Here is a 19,558-nt window from a genome sequence, read left to right as displayed (position 1 = left end):
CCGCGCCGCTGATTGGCTATTTTTAAATAAAGGACGTTTGGCGGGTCCTGCGCTCGGTGACCGGGGAGGCGTTCGGTGAGGTAAGGCCCGGGTCCGGTCTACCGTGACAGACAAAGACAGCCCGGGCAGCGGGCCCATTTACTCCGAGTCTTTAGCACCGTTTGTGTTTATTTTTCCCTCTGCGTGTTCTGCTTGAACAGGTTAAATATAAAAGTCCTGAGCAGCTCCTGGCCCCTTGTCACTCGAGGGAAAAAAAATCCGTGTTGTGACATCGGGTGAGACCTAAAAAAGACAGACTTGGTGTTTCTCCAGCGGCATTTCACAACCTCAGGACTGTCCCAAAGCCGCTTGACAATGCTTTTTTTGTTGTTGTAGTGTAGTCACTTGTAATGTAGGGAAGGCCAGTTTGCACATAGCAAGATCCCACAAACCGCAATAATGACCGGATAATCTGGGTTTTTTATTTGATTGATGTTGGTTTGCAGGATAAAATATTGGCCAGGATAACTCCCCTGCTTTTTTTTTTGAAATAGTGCTGTGGGCTCTTTTACCTCCACCTGAGAGGGCAGACGGGGCCTCGGATTTAACGTCTCGTCTGAAAGACGGCACCTCCGACAGTGCAGCGCTCCCTCGGCGATGCACTAGGAGCGTCAGCCTAGATTTTTGTGCACAAGTCTCGAGTGGGACTGTGAACCCACAACTTTCTGACTCAAGTGAGAGTGCTACCCACTTATTTCAGAATGTAAAGGTGTCACATAGTGTTGGTTATCTGTGTACATAGTGCATTGCTGATTCTATATTTTTATAAGGTGTCCACCTTGGCTCAGTTGGTCGCACTCTTGTCTTTGAGTCAGAAGGTTCAAGTCCCACTCCAGAGATTTGAGCACTTGATGTAGGCTGACACTCCTGCGCAGTACTGAGGGATTGCTGCACTGTCGGAGGTGCCGTCTTTTGGATGAGATGTTAAACTGAGGCCCCGCCTGCCCCTCTCTGGTAAATGGTCCCATGGCACTATTTTGAAGAAGATTCTTGGGAGTTCTCTCCTGTGTTCGGGCCAATATTTATCTGTTAACTAACATTGCTAAAATGGTTTATCTGGTCATTATCACATTACTGTTTGTAGGAGCTTGCTGTGTGCAATTTGGTTGCTGTGTTTCCCTACATTACAACAATGACTACACCAAAAGCATTTCATTGGCTGTGAGGTGCTTTGGGGCAAAGTAATTAGTAGAAGGGAGTTGAACTTTTTTCATCCAGAGGGTGGTGGGGGTCTGGAACTCACTGCCTGAAAGGGTGGTAGAGGCAGAAACTCAGTGCAATTAAAAAGTACTTGGATATGTAATTGAAGTACCGTAACCTGCAAGGCTATGGACCAAGAGCTGGAAAGTGGGATTAGACTAGATAGCTCTTTTCAGCTGGCACAAACATGATGGGCCTCCATCTGTGTTGTAATTTCTATGATCTTCAGTGTGTAAATGGTACAATGGCATCTTCTGTTTTATAAATTTGGGCATTGAATGCAGGAGTGCTAAATTTGTTCAAAACATTAGTTAAATCACAGTTTGAGGGAGCTCTGCTTTTCTAGGTTGTCCCATTATAGAAAGGACATTAAAGCCATAGCGAGTGCACAGTGTAGATTCACCAGGATGATAACGATGGTAAACTTCAGTTATGAGGAGAAACTTGAGATGCTGAGGTTATTTCCACGGAAGCAGAGCAGGCCAAGGGAAGGTTTAATAGAGATTTTAAAATGAAACATTGATAATTAACAGGAAGCACTATTTCCTCCTGGTTGGGGAGTTGGTGGTCTTCAATCTAATATTATCATTGAGTGAGAAGCGAGGTTGGTGAAATTTCTATGAGGAGGGTTGGAGCATGGAATGCTTTGCCACAGGGAGTGTTTGAAGCAGCGATCAGTGCTTTTTGAGGGGAAAATCGAATAAATATTTGAAGCAGAGGAAAATACAGGGGTGCACGCACACACACGATGGGCTGAATGGCCTGTGCTGTAAGCGTTTATGATTCTGCCTACTTACTTGAGACATTGAGAGTGGATGTTAACCATGTTAAACATATTTTGTTTGTGTATATGAGAGGAAAAAGTTGCCAAAGGATATAGTAGGTCCATTTATATATGCTTTAGAAAATGTAATTTTCACAAGGATATCATCTTCGCCATGCCTTTTGAGATGTAGCTCTAGCTAGTTAAAATAGACTGGCTTTTTTGCTCTGGTGGGATCCCAACCTGCAGTTGATTGGAAGGACATTGCACCTGACTCATGACTCGTGCTGATTTTTCTGCAATTTGGTGGTTCAGCATATTTCAGGCGGGTTCCCAGTGGGATATCTATATCCCTTAATACCCTAGTCTAACAAATTAATCTCCATTTCAAAATTTTCAATTGACCTAGACTCGACAGTTTTTTGGGGGAGTTCCAGATTTCCACTACCCTTTTGAAGAAATGTTTCTTGACATCATCCCTGAACGGCCTAGCTCTAATTTTAATGTTCGGCCCTCTTGTCTAGAATCCCAGCCCTCATCCTCCATTTACCATTCAACTGGTTGCATGATGCAATGATAATGGAGTTGTTGACAAATTCTAGCAATCAATTTATTTCAAATAGTCTAAAACAGACCCAGACATGAGGTGAGGAAAGCCCCAGTGATGGCGAGCATTGGGAACCAAAGGTCCAAAGTCACCTGTTTCTCCCAAGCATGCTACACTTCCTGCCCCAAATTACTTGTACTGTATCCAAAATATATTTTTTCTGAAAGAAATCTATCTAATTTGAATTAATCCAAACTATCTGCTTCCACGGTCTCCTTGGAAAGCCTGTTCCATAGTTGGACCACTTGTTAATGGTTTAGCAGGTTATCAACAGTCACAGGGTTAAGCAGACATCCATGTCCCTCTCGCTAGTTTATATGATTTAAATGTGTGGTTTTAACTTTCAACAGCTAATAGAATAGCATTTGACACACACCCTCCTGACTCTGAGGTGAGAGTGCTTCCACTGAGCTGCGGCTGACACCTTGAGGCCTATTTGTTTTTTCCCCCTGCAATGCAATTTCAATGATTTTTTTTCTAATTGTATTATTAAGGTGCCTGGAGATGGATGGGATTGAATACCTGATTAAGGTGCTTTCAAGGTTTCAAATGGTTGATTTCCCCAAGTTGCTGAAGACCTGGAATTTTCTATCTGAAAGGCAACTGCAGAGAGTGAACTTCGACAAAACCACACGCAAAGACCTGATTTTGCAGTTAGCTGCACTTTGTGAGGTATTGTATAGTGTGTGTATAAAATGGCCCATGGGCAACTGACAGATTAGCATCTGATTTATAAGAGACAGATAAATGGGGATTTCCCTGGTTGTCCTTTAGCCTGTCCTTGACAATTATGGTAGCTGTGCATTTTGTTTTTTTGACATCTTATTCTTCCCACTTTTCCCAAGAAATTGGATCCCAGCAGTGCTGCCCATGGCTAGTCGTTGGGAGAGCCACAAGAGTGACCGAGAATGACTTGTGTGCGTGGCCTCTGCACAGTATCTCTTAATGGAGTGGCTGAGCTTAGAAACATGCTGTGGATAATCTGGAATCTACCACTCTGGTGTGCAGTGCTGCATTATTAAACATTGAAAATTATTTTGCAAGGATTTGCTTAGTGGTTCTGTAGGTGGATTTGTTGTACTGTGTGGTATTGACATATCCAGGCAAGAACAATTCAACTTTCAGAATTCTCGTTCTACCTGGACCCCTCCCTCTGGCCTCTTGCCCTCTCTAGAACTTTTCATTGCTAACTGCTGCTGTGACATCGGTCGTCTCCATTTCTCTGCTCCCCTCACTCACTCCAACCTACCCCCCTCTGAACTTGCAGCACTCCATTCAGATCCAACTCCGACATTGTCATTAAACCTGCTGACAAGGGTGGTGCTGTTGTTGTTTGGCGAACCGACCTCTACCTAGTGGAAGCTGAATGCCAACTCTCTGACACTTCCTCCTACCTTCACCTGCACCATGACCCCCACTACCGAACATCAAGCTACTGTTTCCAAGACTGTCACTGACCTCATCTTCTCTGGAGATCTTCTCCTCCCTCCCCCCCCCCCCCACAGCCGCCAACCTCATAGTTCCCCAACCCTGCACAGCCCGCTTCTACCTCTTTCCCAAGATCCACAAACAGGACTGCCCTGGTAGACCCATCGTTTCAGCCTATTCTTGCCCCACAGAACTTCTCTTCCTATCTCGATTCTATTTTTTCTCCCCTTGTCCAGTCTCTTCTGACTCCCTCCACCACTTTAACAGTTTCCTGGCCCCAACCGCCTCCTTTTCACCATGGACGTACAATCCCTCTACACCTCCATCCCCCAACCAGGATGGCCTGAGGGCGCTCCGCTTCTTCCTTGAACATAGGCCCAACCAGTCCCCATCCACCACCACCCTCCTTCGTCTGGCTGAACTTGTTCTCACATTGAACAACTTCTCCTTTGATTCCACTCATTTCCTCCAAATCAAAGGTGTAGCTATGGGTACCCGCATGGGTCCTAGCTATGCCTGCCTTTTCGTGGGATATGTGGAACACTTGAGTCCCCTCCCTCACCTCTTTTTCCAGTACATTGGTGACTGTATCAGTGCCGTTTCCTGCTCTTGCCCTGAACTAGACAAATTCATTCATTTTGCCTCCAATTTCCACCCTTCCCTCACTTTCACATGGTCCATCTCCGACTCTTCCCTTCCCTTCCTCGACTTCTCCGTCTCCATCTCTGGGGATAGGTTATTGACCAACGTTCACTACAAGCCTACTGACTCCCACCCCGCCTCCTGTAAGGACTCCATTCCTGTTTCTCTGTCTCTGCTGCATCTGCTCCGACGATGCCACCTTCCACGCCAGTGTTTCCAACATGTCTTCCTTTTTCCTCAACCGAGGATTCCCCTCTACCGTGGTTGACACGGCCCTTGACCGCGTCCGTTCTATCTCCCGCACTTCTGCCCCATCCTCCTGGAACCACGATAGAGTTCCCCTTGTCCTCGCCTTTCACCCCACCAGCCTCCACATTCAACGCATCATCTTCCGCCACCTCCAATGTGATCCCACCACCAAACGCATCTTCCCCTCCCCTTTCAGCATTCCGTAGGGACCGCTCCCTCCGAGACACCTTAGTCCTCTCCTCTATCACCCCCCAGCACCCCTTCCCCTTTGCCCGGCACCTTCCTGTGCAAGTGCAGGAGATGCAACACCTGCCCTTATACCTCCCCCCTTCCCACTGTCCAGGGCCCCAAACACCCCTTCCAGGTGAAACAGCGATTTACTCGCACTTCTTGCAATCTAGTATACTGTATTCGCTGCTCACGATGTGGGCTCCTCTACATTGGGGAGACCAAACGCAGATTGGGTGACCGCTTTGCGGAACACCTCCGTTCAGTCCGTAAGGGTGACCCCGAGCTTCCGGTCGCCTGTCATTTTAATTCACCACCCCATTCCCACTCGGACCTCACCGTCCGCGGCCTCTTGCATTGTTCCACGGAAGCTCAACGTAAACTCGAGGAACGGCACCTCTTATTCCGATTAGGCACTTTACAGCCTTCCGGACTCAATATCGAGTTCAACAATTTCAGATCATAACCTCGGCCCCTATCATATTTATATATTTTTTATCCACACTTTTGGTTTGTTCCTTTTCCCCTTTTTCTCTCCCACATGGCAGCTGCCTCTCATTCTGCCAGCGCATTTCACACTTCATCTAGAGCTGTCCTATCACCATCTCGTCTCGCCTTGAATATCTCTTAATGTCTCTTTACCTCTCTCAAACCTTCCCCTTTGTTCTTTCATCCCCCTCCCCCATTTCCCAGCCCCCAACTTGATTTTTAATTTGTTTCATTTCCTGCTTTATTTCTCCGTTCTGAAGAAGGGTCTTCGACCTGAAACGTTAACTCTGTTTCTCTCTCCACGGATGTTGCCTGGCCTGCTGAGTTTTTCCAGCTTTTTCTGTTATTTAAGAACAATCCCTTGTTTGTGTTGTTAGTTGCTGCCTGCACAAGCAGTGGCAAGGACACACTGTGGTTGGACTTGCTGTCGCTGGGTGAGGAACAGAAAAACTAATTAAGGATCCTGTTCTTGATTGTATTGGGTGAGGCAAGGATCAGGTTTAATTGTCGTATCCTCCCATGGTAAAATGGCCTACCAGACATTAAGGATAGCCATTGGTTGCAGTAAGATCGGGCTGCTAACTTCCATGGAATTGTGCCCGACTATGAGGCATCACCTTCAGACGAGGAGTGAAGACCATGAAAAATGTATTATAGATAACCTAAAACCATTAGTAAGGTTAGTTGAAGCCGAAATGCACTTTCATTTTTGTTCAATTTGACTCCTTTTTAACTGTCGGAGCACATCTTTTACAGTGCAGGCCAGTGTGATGAATATGCGGTGTTGTGGAGTTTTTGCATTCCCACCTCTCAAATCCATTCTGCACTCCAGGATTCCTTGTGCTCGCAGTTAGGACAACAGATCAAAGAATGAGGAAGAGTGGAAATCGCCACTGATGAAGCTTGTTGCTATAGCCCAACTTCCAATTATTTCTACGAGAGAAGGAAAAATGAACTGCTGAGTCTGGAGCAAAGGACCTATTTAACCTCATTTTTTCCTTTTCTAAATAAATGCCAATTTTCTTGGGGTGGGGGTTACTGGCGACAGAGTCCAAAATAAAAGAACTAATTAACTTGTGTGCCTTGTTAACCTCCATCAATTCATGGCTCCTTGGTCATTAACTCGTGTTTTGATTTTTCTCCTCCGAGTGGAACCCCTTAGCGGTCTCTTCAGGAAACCATTGGGCAGAGAATACATTTGAATACTTTAGAACTACCATTTTGAAATTGCCCATTTATAAAATGCTAAATACCATTTCTTTGTAAGCAAGCACTTATACATTTTATGGTGACACAATGTTGCATGCTAACTTATTTGGTTTACAGAACAGAAAAGTCTGGCACTGTTTTTCTATGGCTTTGAAATTTTATAGCTGTATTTATATATTTTTTTAAATGTTTTTTTGATGCATTTCTTAATTTATTCTAGGAAAATGGCGTAACCCTAAAACAAGTAGCAGATTTAGACATTATTTGTAAGTATTGCTTTCTTTTTCATTGCACATTAGGAATGGCCTTTTTTTGCAGCAGAACTTTTACTATTAAATTCTAGATTATTATTAAGGGCCTAGACAGAGTGGCTAGGAAGGACCTATTTCCCTTAGCAGAGAGGTCAATAACCAGGGGGCATAGATTTAAAGTAATTGGTAGGATTAGGAGAGTTGAGAATGTTTTTCACCCAGAAGGTGGTGGGGGTCTGGAACCCACTCCCTGAAAGGGTGGTAGAGGCAGGGACCCTCATCACATTTCAAATGTACTTGGGTTCGCACTTGACATGCTGTAACCTACAGGGCTACGGGCCAAGAGCTGGAAAGTGGGATTAGGCTGGATAGCTCCTTTTCGGCCAGCACAGACACGATGGGCCGAATGGCCTCCTTCTGTGCCATAAATTTCTATGATTAAATTTAACACACTCGATCAGACCTTTTTATACTTCTTAAAATGCAGGAATCTGTTTCTGGTTCGTACTCTCGTGCAAGATGCTAGCATTCTGCTTTGCATTATGTTTGAAATGTTATCAAAAGAAATGTTAGTTATTTTAATATTTAAAAGGCAGAAATAGAGGAATAAGCACAGAATCCAATAGGTGAAGAATCCAATTGTAGTTTTTGAAAGGTTCTTGATGTTCAACACTACAATTTCTAATTTTGTTTTTGTAGTTTTGATATTAAAAGTTAGTTTATGTAAATGTTTAAACCGCTTGAAGTGTTAAGATGCAAATAAGTCTCCCAATGACTGGCTAAGACTTGAGTTGCAGAGCCATTCAGACCAGTAGGCTTCACATTTACCCCTGTGTCTTTTTTTGCTGATGGCTGATTTTACCTGTTGTAATTAGAGTACTACAGTTGGGTTTAGTGCTGGGTTGAGGAAGGTGGGGAGGGGGTGGGTTGCTACTAGCAGATAAAAAGGAAACCTGAATGGGGTATGAAGTATCTAGGAAAGCTTCACATTAATAGAAAAATACATGGAAGCTGTTTCTTGTTCATGTTGAAAGGTTTGTGAAATGAAGGCCACAATTTTGAGGTTTTGGCTTTTGTGACCTTTAATTGTATATGAATGGAAGTAACATAATGATTGATATGCTTGCTCTGTATAATGGGGAAGGGGAGTTCAGTTGCAAGAATGTAATAGAAATTGGTGTAGAATTTAATGCTTAGTTACATTCCGAATAGTTGTTGGCCAAACCTGTGATCAGGCAGCAGTGCCAGAGATCATTAGATTTATTATATTTACAGCTTTATTCATTAAACTTGTTTCATTTTTTATGGCTTGTATATTATTGAAAAAAGAGAAGTGTTTACAAGCCAATAAATGCTATATTTTTAGCAGAATGATCGAATACCATTCATAGTCAAGGTGGTACATCTCTGAAACTTGATGAGAAACTTGTTGGTAGTGTGGGAATATTCATCTGCATACAGCTAGTGACTAATCAATATGGTCAGAGGATGCAAGAACACTGGGGATGCTGGACGTCTAAAAGATAAACAGAAAATGCTGGAATTACACAGGTTATTGAGCATCTGCAGAGGATAGGATTGCAACCCACTGTTTCAACTTTCTCGGATTCTGTTCACAAGATGTTTAACTTGTGTTTTATTTTCTGAATGGTATACGTCTTCAGATAATTGTGCAAACCCTCAGAAAAAAAGATGGAATGCCTATCAAATGTTCAGTTCAAAAGGTGAGTAAATCATCTTTCACTTTGCCATGCCATTTCTTTTCACAGCATTTAGCAGCTGCTTCCTATCTGTTGCAATACGCTGATTCACAATTGCTTAATTCCTTTTCAGGTGATGCGGAAACAAAGTTATTTGATTTTAGAGACTTCAGAAAGACATTCGAAAGAAATCTCAAAATGCTCATTAGAAATGTAAGTTGCAAAACTTAAGGAATGACTAAGTGTCTTTCGCTCCCTTACAATCATCCAGAACACGATTTTTATGTCTTAACAAGTGCAATGTTAAGAGACTATATAAATGTATATTACAGGTAGACTATCCTTTATCCAAAAACCTCGGGACCAGCCATGTTTCGGTTTTCGGAAAATTTTGGATTCCAGAAGGTATTTTATAAGACTGGGAAATTTGTCGGGGGTGGGGGTCGGCGGGGGGAGCGTAAGTCGTGCGCCATTCTGGTCATGTCGTGCGCACGACTTACGCTGAACGAAAAAACTTTTGGTTTTTAGAGGTTTTCGGAAGTTCGGATAAAGGATAGTCTACCTGTATTACATTGTCAGAACATGTCCGCTGTGGCTCAGTTGGTAGCACGCACCTCCGAGTCAGAAGGTTGTGGGTTCAAGTCCCACTCCAGGGTGACACTCGAGTGAAGTACTGAGGGAGCACTGTAGTGTGGAAGAGGCGGTCTTTCGGGTGAGACGGTAAATCCTTGTTCGGGTGGACGTAAAAGATGCCATGGCACTATTTGAAGAAGAGCAGGGGAATTATCCCCGGTGTCCTGGCCAATATTTATCCCTCAATCATTATCTACATCGCTGTTTGTGGGAGCTTGCTGTGTGTAAATTGACGGCTGCGTTTCCCTACATTACAACAGTGTCTACGTCTTTTTTTTTCTTTTCGCAAAGCACTTTACACTTATTTTTGAGGTGTGGTGATCAATATCCCCAGCCCCCCCCCCCCCAATTTTTTTGGGTGCGTGGCCCATTCACCGTTCACGCAACTTAACATTGGAAAAGCCAGTCCCAGGCTGTGCAGGACCGGCAAATAGTTGGGTGACCACGCAACTTGGAGGGGATGTTGGTGGTGACTGTTATGCAGGGAAAACTCTGCATCCATTAGGCACCAGTAACAATCCCAGAAACCGCAAAATGGTGAATGACTAATCAACATGATTTTAGGATTGACAACGGAAAATGCTGGAAACACTCAGCAGGTCAGGCAGCATCTGTGGAGAGAGAAACCGAGTTAGAACTGACGAAGGGTCATCGACCTGAAACATTAACTCGGTTTCTCTCTCCACAGATGCTGTCTGACCTGCCGAGTATTTCCAGCAACCGCAGTATTTTGCTTTTGATTTTAGGATTGTTGGTTGAGGGCCAACACTACTCCCTGCACTTCAAATAGTGGCATGGAATCTTAAAAGCATTCACCTCGACTCCAGGGACAGTGCTGCATGGAAGTTTCTAGATTTTGTTAAATCCTGGGCTGGGTTTCAACTGACCTATTGACCTAATATATGCGTGCTCCCAACTGAACCAAGCCGATGCATGTTAGCATGATGAAATTAAACTGACACACAATGGTCAGGGAGAAGTAACTACTAGACACTGTAAAAATATAACAAAGAAATGCTGGAGGTACACAGCAGGTCGGTCAGTATTTAAAAGAAACCATGGGGCTCATCAGAACTTTCAGTTCAATGTGTAATTCCAGCATTTATATATATATAAAAAAAAAAACTTCCCAATTAGAATTATTCTCGATTCAAAATGTTCTGGGTTGTTTGCAGATGCATTGAGTAACCCAAGATCCTGGAGCAAGTGGCTGACTGGGTGAAGCTAAAACAGATAGGTTAAATGGCCGCTTTCCTTTTACAAAGCACAAGATCTTACAATGTCCTATGAATCTACTTTGGTGCTGTTTCACTCCAGCAAGCTATTGGCCCAAATAGCAACAGACAATGCTGGAAAAACTCAGCAGGCCAGGCAACATCCGTGGAGAGAAAATAGAGTCAACGTTTTGGGTCGAACCCTTTTGTCAAGACTGGAAAAGCACAGGACATGAAATAGACTAAGAGGCCAGGCTGGGAGAGAACAAAAGAGAAGTGAAGAGACATTAAGAGGTATTCAAAACCAGACGAGATGGTGATCGGACTAGTGGAGACAAAAGACGGCTCTAGATTAGGTGTGAAATGCGCTGGCAGAATGAGAGACAGCTGGCATGTGGGAGTTTTTTTAATAAAGTGGGGGGGGGGGGGGAAGAAAGGGTCAAAACAAAGGTGTGGATGAAAAATAAGTAAAAATGTAATGGGGGCCGAGGTTATGATCTGAAATTGTTGAACTCGATATTGAATCCGGAAGGCTGTAAAGTGCCTAATCGGCAAGCTATTGGCCCATATCCATTTAGGTTTATGTCGTGCTAACTGACTCATTGCAGGTTGTTGTTTTTGTAACATTTCTATTGATTTTTAAAAATAGGGCTTTTAACTATATTTTAATTTTGAATTCCAATTTATTTTTCCTCCCATAGGTCACATTCAACATTTTAGAACATGGGGAAGCTGTTTGGATCCGAATCGCTTGGGGCAAACGGCACTCCCCACCTAACCAGCAAAAGGCTTCGTACGCAGTGTACTACCCACAGACTCCTTATGTCTTCATAGCTAATCTTGCTGCACAGTACAGAGTGTATATTTCTCAGGTAAAAACAACAACTTGTATTTATATAGTGCCTTTAATGTAGTAAAATGTCCCATGGAGCTTCACAGGAATATTTATAAGACAATAAAATTGACAGAGCCACATAAGGAGAAATTAGGGCGAGTGACCAAAAGCTTGGTCAAAGAGGTAGGTTTTAAGGAGCGTCTTAAAGGAGGATAGAGAGGCGGAGAGGTTTAGGGAGAGAATTCCAGAGCTTGGGGTCGAGGCAACAGAAGGCACAGCCACCAATGGTTGAGTGATTATAATTAGGGATGCTCAAGAGGGTAGAATTACGGAGTGCAGATATCTCTTTGGGGGTGGGGGGGGTGGTTTTGGGGCTGGAGGAGATTAGAGCTAGGGAGGGGCGAGGCCATGGAGGGATTTGAAAACCGTGATGAGAATTTTTAAAGGGAGATGTTGCTTAACTGGGAGCCAGTGAAGGTCAGCGAGCACAGGGTGATAGGTGAATGGGACTCGGTGCGAGTTAGGACACGGGCAGCTGAGTTTTGGATGACCTCGTGTTTACGTAGGATAGAATGTGGGAGGATAGAATGTGGGAGGCCAGCCAGGAGTGCGTTGGAATAAAAAGGCACTACTTGGATTTTACCTGCAATCTGCGTTATATCGGTCAGTAGACTGTTGTGTTTTCCATTTTCCCCCTCCCTCCCCTGCCCCTTTGTTTTAAATAAACCCTATACTGCACCATTTCTGTCCTTGCCTCTGTACATCTCCATTAGTAAGCCAAGTAACCTGTTCATGCAGTTCTCTAAGTTTTTATTTAAAACTCGTCTCCCAAAAAATATAACTTGAAATAAAGGAACAGCCCATCTAGCTCTGGTTAGGTCATTATGGGTTTTTTTCCTTTCACTGAACTAGATGGTTGCCTATTTCAAAAGAGAAAATCTAAGTATAGTGTAGCTATTCAAGTTGTGGCCCCCAAGTTCAGTGGTATTGTGTGAGGGACCTACTGCAAATACTAACACTCCCAGGGACCAATGATTAATATTCTAAAAGGCAGTATCAGAAATACAATGCTATAATTGCAGAAAATGTAATTGGCATACTATAATAGCAATATCAGGCAAATAAGTCAATAGATGGAGGAAAAAAATTGTACCTTCTCAAGGGCCCTGGACTGAGGTTGTCCTAGTTCTTCCTGTATTGGCTTGTATATGATCCAAGAATTGGATTTGAGTTGATTACAAGTGCACTTGCTGTAAATATTCCAGCTTTTACCCTTCATTCCTTTCTATTGTTTGTTCCTATCCCATTTGGTAAACCAGTTTGTGTGCAGCTCTCCTTGTGGGTATGAATTTGTAATTTATTTTTTAAAGTTGAAACATCTCCAGCTTAGTTAATTTGGCTGGACTACATTAAACAGTTTGAGTTTGTGTCACTCCTTGCCTAGAATTTGGTTTGGTGCTTATTACTAGGAACCTGTGTTTAAAAATAGAAGTTTCAAATCGTGGCCCTTTCCTGACTTGGCTGAATTTGTTTTACAGGCACTGGTTGTTGCTACTGAGCATAACATGCTCAAGGAGATGGATCTTCGAGGCCATTGCTTGGACTCCCTCCGAGACATCGCTCTTAAACGATTTAATCCGGTAATGAACGGCATTCTCGTCCCCTCCGCAAAACTGTTTTATTGCATCCCAGACTCTGTCCCTTGACTTTGAGCTGGATCGATTACTTGGAAGTTAAAGTTGTGCCTTTGTCTCTTTCCCACCCAGTTATCAGATGTGAGTCAAATGTTGCATGTGTAGTCTTGGGTTGTACTGATTTCTGCTCTGGAGCAGTGGCAATAGTGTCCAAGACTAGGGAGGGTGCCAGCTGTCACTCCCCAGTTAGTCACTGTCCAACAGACCTGTTGCCTACATAAGACACAGTCCGTGTCAGTGTTTACTGTCCACGCGAACAAATAGTCCTAATCACATTTGTCTGCCAAGTTCCCATTCCTTGTCATTCTCTCCCTTTTTTTCCCCCCCCCCCCTTACTGGCAAACCCTCCGCTGTCTTGCCCCTATTCTCCAGAGCATGCGCTCTGCCTTTAAAAGATTTTTCAAAACCCAAGGGGTTGGCATTTGTACCTTTCTTCCTCTGTGAAGCACCTTGGGAAGTTGTTCTTGTTAAAGTTGCTATGTAAATAAAGATAGTGGTTGCACGTGGACTGTTGGTGTTTTATGTTCTATTTATTTTAATTTCAGGTACTTTCTACACACCACAGGAAACATTTACAGCAGATAAACGCCGGCCAGGAATCTGGTATTGTTTTATTATTATTTCAATGCAGTTACAATCTCGCATGTTGTGACTCGCAGTCGAGTGATTTACAGAAGCAGAATGGTAACACCGTGCTGGTTTGCCGTTTGAGAAGTGTCTTGCACTAGAAGTAGTGGTAACATTTTACTATTGCTCAAAATGTTGCATTTCCTTTTGACACTTTGGGGAGGGAGGAGTGTGTGTTCTATTTCTATTTGTAGGTGCCCTTGCCCTCATTCTTGATTGCAATAAGTGCTGTGATTTTATTGTGGAAAAGCTTTCTTTGGTGGTGGTGGAGGAGAGTTATAGCCACTATTTATTTTTTAAAAAACAGAATTTTTTACTCAATCTCTTGGTTTTTTGGCAGTGGGAGGATGGAAGTTTTAATCTGGCAGTAAAATTATTAAATGCTCTTTCTAATGAGCTTTGGGTTAATTTTGTACATCACATATCTATGACAAAACCGATCAGGGATACGCAACCGTGGAATGCTACACATCCACCCACCCCCACACGTTATCAGTGAGGAGCAATGTTCCCATTCCACGCAGATCACTTGCTAGCTTTTCAATGGGACATTTCATGCATGCGTGAAATTTTGAATGGGCCACTCAGTCCGTTAAAGGGACCGCGTACCCAAACAAATTCTGGTGAACATTGGTTAGAAGTGTGGTGGTTTTTTTTGCGATGGCCCCACATCTTGGAGTGCAGCTGTCCAGCATAGTGGTCTCCCATTGACTTTTTAAAACCAATGCCTTTCGCAAGATTGGATTTAACTCTTAACTAATCTGCTTGTTTCTCCTCTGATAAAACTGGATATATAATGTTCTGCTGGATAGTGGGAATTATTCACTTGGTCTCTAATCTAGACAGAATGTTCACTGACGTTTTATATATTCATCTAAGCATTTCCTTCTCTTTCCCTCCAATAAGTACAAGATCAGAGAATCACCGTAGAAAATCTCAAAGAGAAAGAAGATGCCAAAAAATTATCATCGGCAGCATTTGGAGAAGGGTCATTGCCAAAACTGGAGGAGGTTCACTACAGGGTGTGTACTGTGGCACTACAGTCTCTCTCTAATTTGATATGCCATGATCTTCAATATAGTATATGTTGCTTGGCTGTGGGTCTTTCTCAATTGGAAAACCATATAACCTTCTGCTGCATAACATACTTTGTAACATGTAGCTTCTAGAGATTGCCAGCTTTGGCTCAGTGCTGGCCACTCATCTTTTACATAGTATTTGCAGCACAGAAACAGGCCATTCAGCCCAACAGGTCTGAAGGTCATGCCTTCAAGCCCCACTGTGGGGACTTGAGCAAATAATCTAGGCTGACACTTCAATGCAGGGCAGTATTGAGGGGTGTGTTAAATTGCCAGAGATGCTGTCTTTCAAATGAGACATTAAATTGAGGTCCCATCTACCTGTTCGGGTGGGGGGTAAAAGATCTCCTGGCATAATTTGAAGAGGACATGGGGAGTCTCCCAGTGTCTTGGCCAACATTATTCCTCAACCAACACCACCACTTTATTTTTTGTCCGTTTCCTGGTAAGGTTTTAAGGTAATTGGCAAAACTACCGGAGGTGAGATGAGATCTTTTTAATGCAGCGAGTTGTTGTGATCTGGAATACACTGCCTGAAAGGGTGGTGGAAGCGGATTCAGAAATAACTCTTCAAAAGGGAATTGGATAAAGACTTGATTGGGGGGGGGGGGGGGGGGGAAACTTGCATGACTATTGGGAAGGGCAGGGGAGTGGGACTAATTGGATCGCTCTTACAAAGAGCCGGCATAGGTGTGATCTGTGCTGTATCATTCTATGATTCTCTTTTTCCCTGCTCCACTGATGACATTTACTTCTTGCTGGGGTGCAGTTGAGCATTTGGGTGTAATCCTTGGCAACAAGCCATTCATCCGTAGGGACCATCGCAGTCAGTTCTGCCCATGTGCATTTCCAGCAGGGGTTATTGATCGATGATGAGGAGCAGGAATCCTGACTGACTGATTTCCACCTCTAGTGAAGCTTGGAGGAAAGCTTTTATAGAAAGAGAAATGCTCTCCCTGTTTCAATCTAAAAAGGGCTTTTCGATTAAGATATTTTAGTACTGCTGTTCATTTGCCAATTGTTATATCACTAATTGTAATACCTAATGTATTCTTCTGACAGTTACAAACGGCCTTTAAGGATGAGCGCAACATGGGGATTTTATCAGACAGAAGAAAACCGTTCCGATGTGTTGCAAAATTTTCCAGTCCAAATATCCTTGAATCGTTGCGAGCACTGCCAGCATTAGGTCAGTATATCCTGTGCTCATATTCATCAGCTTGTGTCTGCCTATTTTCTTTTTCCTGTCATTCCTACAATGACCACTGGTGTAGAATCATAAATGTAGAGTCTAATTTTAAAGTGAAAATGTCCAGTACCCTAATTTGTGAATTGCTCACACAAATCACTTTCTAATGAGTGACTTTTCTGCTTTGCTTCAGTGATGCTCTATTGCTGATGTTTTAGTGAGCTGCTATTTGTACAAATTGGTACAAAGCTATTGTAATTGGTTATGTGGCTTGTCCAGGTTGAATGTGACCGGGCAAAAGTTTGTAGAATATCTGATATGATGGTTTGGTAATGGAAGACTTGTAGCAGTAATTCTGCTGGTATAACCATGGCAATTTTTATCTTTTTTTTAGGGATTGCTGACGTCCCCATTTCAACCATGTTCAGCAGTATTCCAGAAAAGGGGAAGAATTATTTCAAAATAACAGACAAAAGGGCTGCCGCGCCTAATACGCCAGCCCCTTGACTCCATAGTCCAAGGACATTCTGTAAATACTTGTACGTTTCCTGTGGAAAACTCTTGCCTCTTCTGTGCTGTAATGTAGCTTTGGATTCTTACACCCCCCCCCCCCCCCCCCAAATGTCTGCTGACTGAAATTTTGCAATAATGTGAATGGTGTGGCATTGTCGACATTACTTCTTGAAATTAATCTTAATTATTCAGGAGAAGCAATTCATGTATTCCTCATGTTACAAACAACATATAAAAAAAAATGCCCTTTGGCATAATGTCTCTTGTGGGGATAGGGAGTTTATACATTTGAAAGGAATAGTTTTATTTTATCTTTTTTTAGGTTCTCCTTTTACAGGAGTGGGGCGACTTGAGCTTGGCTGTGATGCCCCTTGCTGTGTTGGAGCCTGTTAACACTAATTGTCTAGACTCACAGGTATAGAATGTCCATTTGGTCTAGGTATCTGAAGGTGCGTGGCATCCATGGTACCATAAGCCACCAAGGAGTTAAAGATTTCACTAATAACTTTGGTTAAATGTCCCTCCCATATTTGCAAGCTCCTCTCTTGCTCTCTACCACCTCTTTCCCTCCCTTCTTCCTTTTCCCCCCCCCCCCCCCCCCCCAAAAAAAAAGTTCATGATATCTCAGAATACTTCATCTGGCTCTAAAATAATCTTTAAAGCAGTGGTTTCAATAACTTTTCTGTGTAGGAGGCCCCCCTGCAGATGCTGAAGCACCCCCATCTTGACTTGCAAAAGATGAAAATACAGTGCTATTGCAGTTTTTCTTTTAATAGTCTAGAGAAAGCTGACATTTCACCCCATGGCATCTCTTTGCAAACGCCAGTTTAAAAAAAATCATTCTTCACTGGTCTGTGGGCCAGCCACACTTTTTTAAAAAGAAACGTAAGTGATTTTTAAACTCTTAATTATTCTAGATATTTAACAAATTGCCCCTTTTTAGAAACTGCTAGAAAAGAAGGTTGCACTTTTCCCCTTTTTAAAAAAAAAAAAAAAAAAAAAAAAGTGCTCCTTCACTTCCCTTTCTGGCAACCCTCTTCATCCTGCAATTGATTTTACTTTCTCCCCTGTGGGTCTTTAGGAATACCAAAAGACTACTTTTCCCATCAATTTCCTATTTAAGATCTGATTTCCCGCCCAACACGCTCACCTTGTATTCTACAATATTGTGAAATTCCAAGTTCTGACAATGTGCCAACAGTCCAGTTTTATATTTAAAAATTGAAACTTAATTGGGCAATGTCGCGCATTAAATAATTTTCAGATATCCAACCAAAGCTTCATTACAGTGAACTTTACCTTTTTTTAATGTTAAGCCCAAGTTAGTGGGTTAGATGAAGAAATGGTTCAATGTGGATGTTCCCATTTCCAGCCTGCATACTGTCAGCTTCCTGTATTTAACCTGTGGGATGTAAGCTAATGTTAAATAATAAATGTCTGTATTTCAAATCTTCGATTTTGGAAGAATGCAGACAGCCGTAAGGTTTAATAAAATAGCTACTTTATATATTTTGGGACGATTTGTATGTATTTTCTTTTCGCCTAAGAAAACGTATTGGCCTAGAAATTCGTCTCGGGTGGTGGCATAAAACGGGCAGTATCGGATCAGCCACCCGTTACACAGTGCCTGACATTCGGTTTCACTGACTGCATGGCAACTGAATATCCGGCGCTGCGTATGACGGGTGGCCAATCCAATACCCCCCATTTTGTGCCACCACCTTTGATGAATTTCCAGGCCATTTATTTTTAGGGCGGGGGTACATCATCTTTTACTCTTGCAATATTATGGTTGCAGATCTTTTGAAACCAGGCCCATGTAGGCACTTATTCCTTAATTGCCAAGAAAGCCAGGCTCTCTGAAATTACCTCATGACCGTGCATCATGTTTAGGTAAAAGTGCTAGAGGCTTTCGGTTAAAAGCCCTGCTTTGACTATCATTTGGACTTTATTTCACTTAGTTTGACTTGCACTTGCCAGGTTGGTTTTTTTTGGCCACTAGTGGCTCCCATTTTGGGCAGGGAAATAACTTGGCAGGCTCGCTCCACCACACAAGACAGTACCTCCTATTAGTAGGTTGTTGGGCATAATCTGCATTCTGCTGCAAGCAAGGTCATCCTGCATGCCTGCCTAAAGGAAGCATGTAGATAAGGGGTTTCATATTAATGAGATGAGAATGGGGTGTGAAAGTAGTCCAGTTCCACCCGTAAGCTCTGGCATTGGTTAGAATTTCTTGGGGAGAAAAATATGTACATGTGAATTTTTCCATTTTGTATTCACTTGCTCTTAGCCCATATAAGTCACTGCTCCCCTTTTAGTTATCCAAGATATTGCATTTGTCTTGATTTTTGGATCTAGTTTAAAATAACTGAATTGCAGCACAAGGACTGATTCACTTCCAAGATACTGGATCTCCACAACCAATAATCAGTACTTGAGTCCACTGTTTCCAGTCCTACTCCACAAGGAGATGTTTTCTGTGCAAAATGATTCGTTGCATTTCTTGAGCTCAGTTTAAAACTGAAACCATACAAATCCTTTGGGCTTGTGTGTTTGTGTCCTGTGGGTGCCCCTGTGCCCTCCAGTTCTCCACCTAAACATACATTCATGCGAGACTTGACAGTGAATATCTGGAGCGTAACAGCTGAGCCCAATACAGTCCACGTATGTTCATTTACAGCAGATGGCGATCAGAAGTGGAAACTCTATAACCAATTTTCCTTTCGAATCCTTGGATGCGGAGGCCAATTGTATCACCCTAACTCGGCGCACACTGAGTACAGTAATTGAACCTGGGCCTTGCTGGTCTCCATGGCTCAATTACTTGATGTGTAAACCTGTTCAGATATTGGGCAAACTGAGTCACCAACGATGAAGATCTAACTGCATCTCCTCATTTAAAGCTTTTCTACACACAGTCCAAAGGAAATTAGTTGGAGCAGGACTAACATTCCAATTTTGATGGGGCT

General features: G+C 42.9%; 1 protein-coding gene across 1 annotated transcript; it reads left to right on the top strand.

Annotated features, from left to right (window-relative positions):
- On the top strand, nucleotides 1-18,101 carry cenpn (centromere protein N). Its single transcript, XM_085991825.1, has 11 exons — nucleotides 1-80; nucleotides 3,104-3,281; nucleotides 7,075-7,120; nucleotides 8,770-8,829; nucleotides 8,939-9,018; nucleotides 11,354-11,524; nucleotides 13,026-13,127; nucleotides 13,727-13,784; nucleotides 14,715-14,830; nucleotides 15,950-16,076; nucleotides 16,471-18,101. Exons 2-11 carry the CDS (start codon nucleotides 3,114-3,116, stop codon nucleotides 16,581-16,583), a joined length of 1,041 nt encoding a protein of 346 aa, XP_085847951.1. The 5' UTR covers nucleotides 1-80; nucleotides 3,104-3,113; the 3' UTR covers nucleotides 16,584-18,101.
- The last annotated feature ends 1,457 nt before the right edge of the window (nucleotides 18,102-19,558 follow it).

Source organism: Somniosus microcephalus, chromosome 6, assembly GCF_052327205.1.
Source record: "Somniosus microcephalus isolate GS21.2 chromosome 6, FLI_Smic_1.0, whole genome shotgun sequence".
Taxonomy (NCBI): domain Eukaryota; kingdom Metazoa; phylum Chordata; class Chondrichthyes; order Squaliformes; family Somniosidae; genus Somniosus; species Somniosus microcephalus.
Note: the sequence above shows the minus strand (reverse complement) of the source record. Positions and strands in the feature narration are given on the sequence as shown.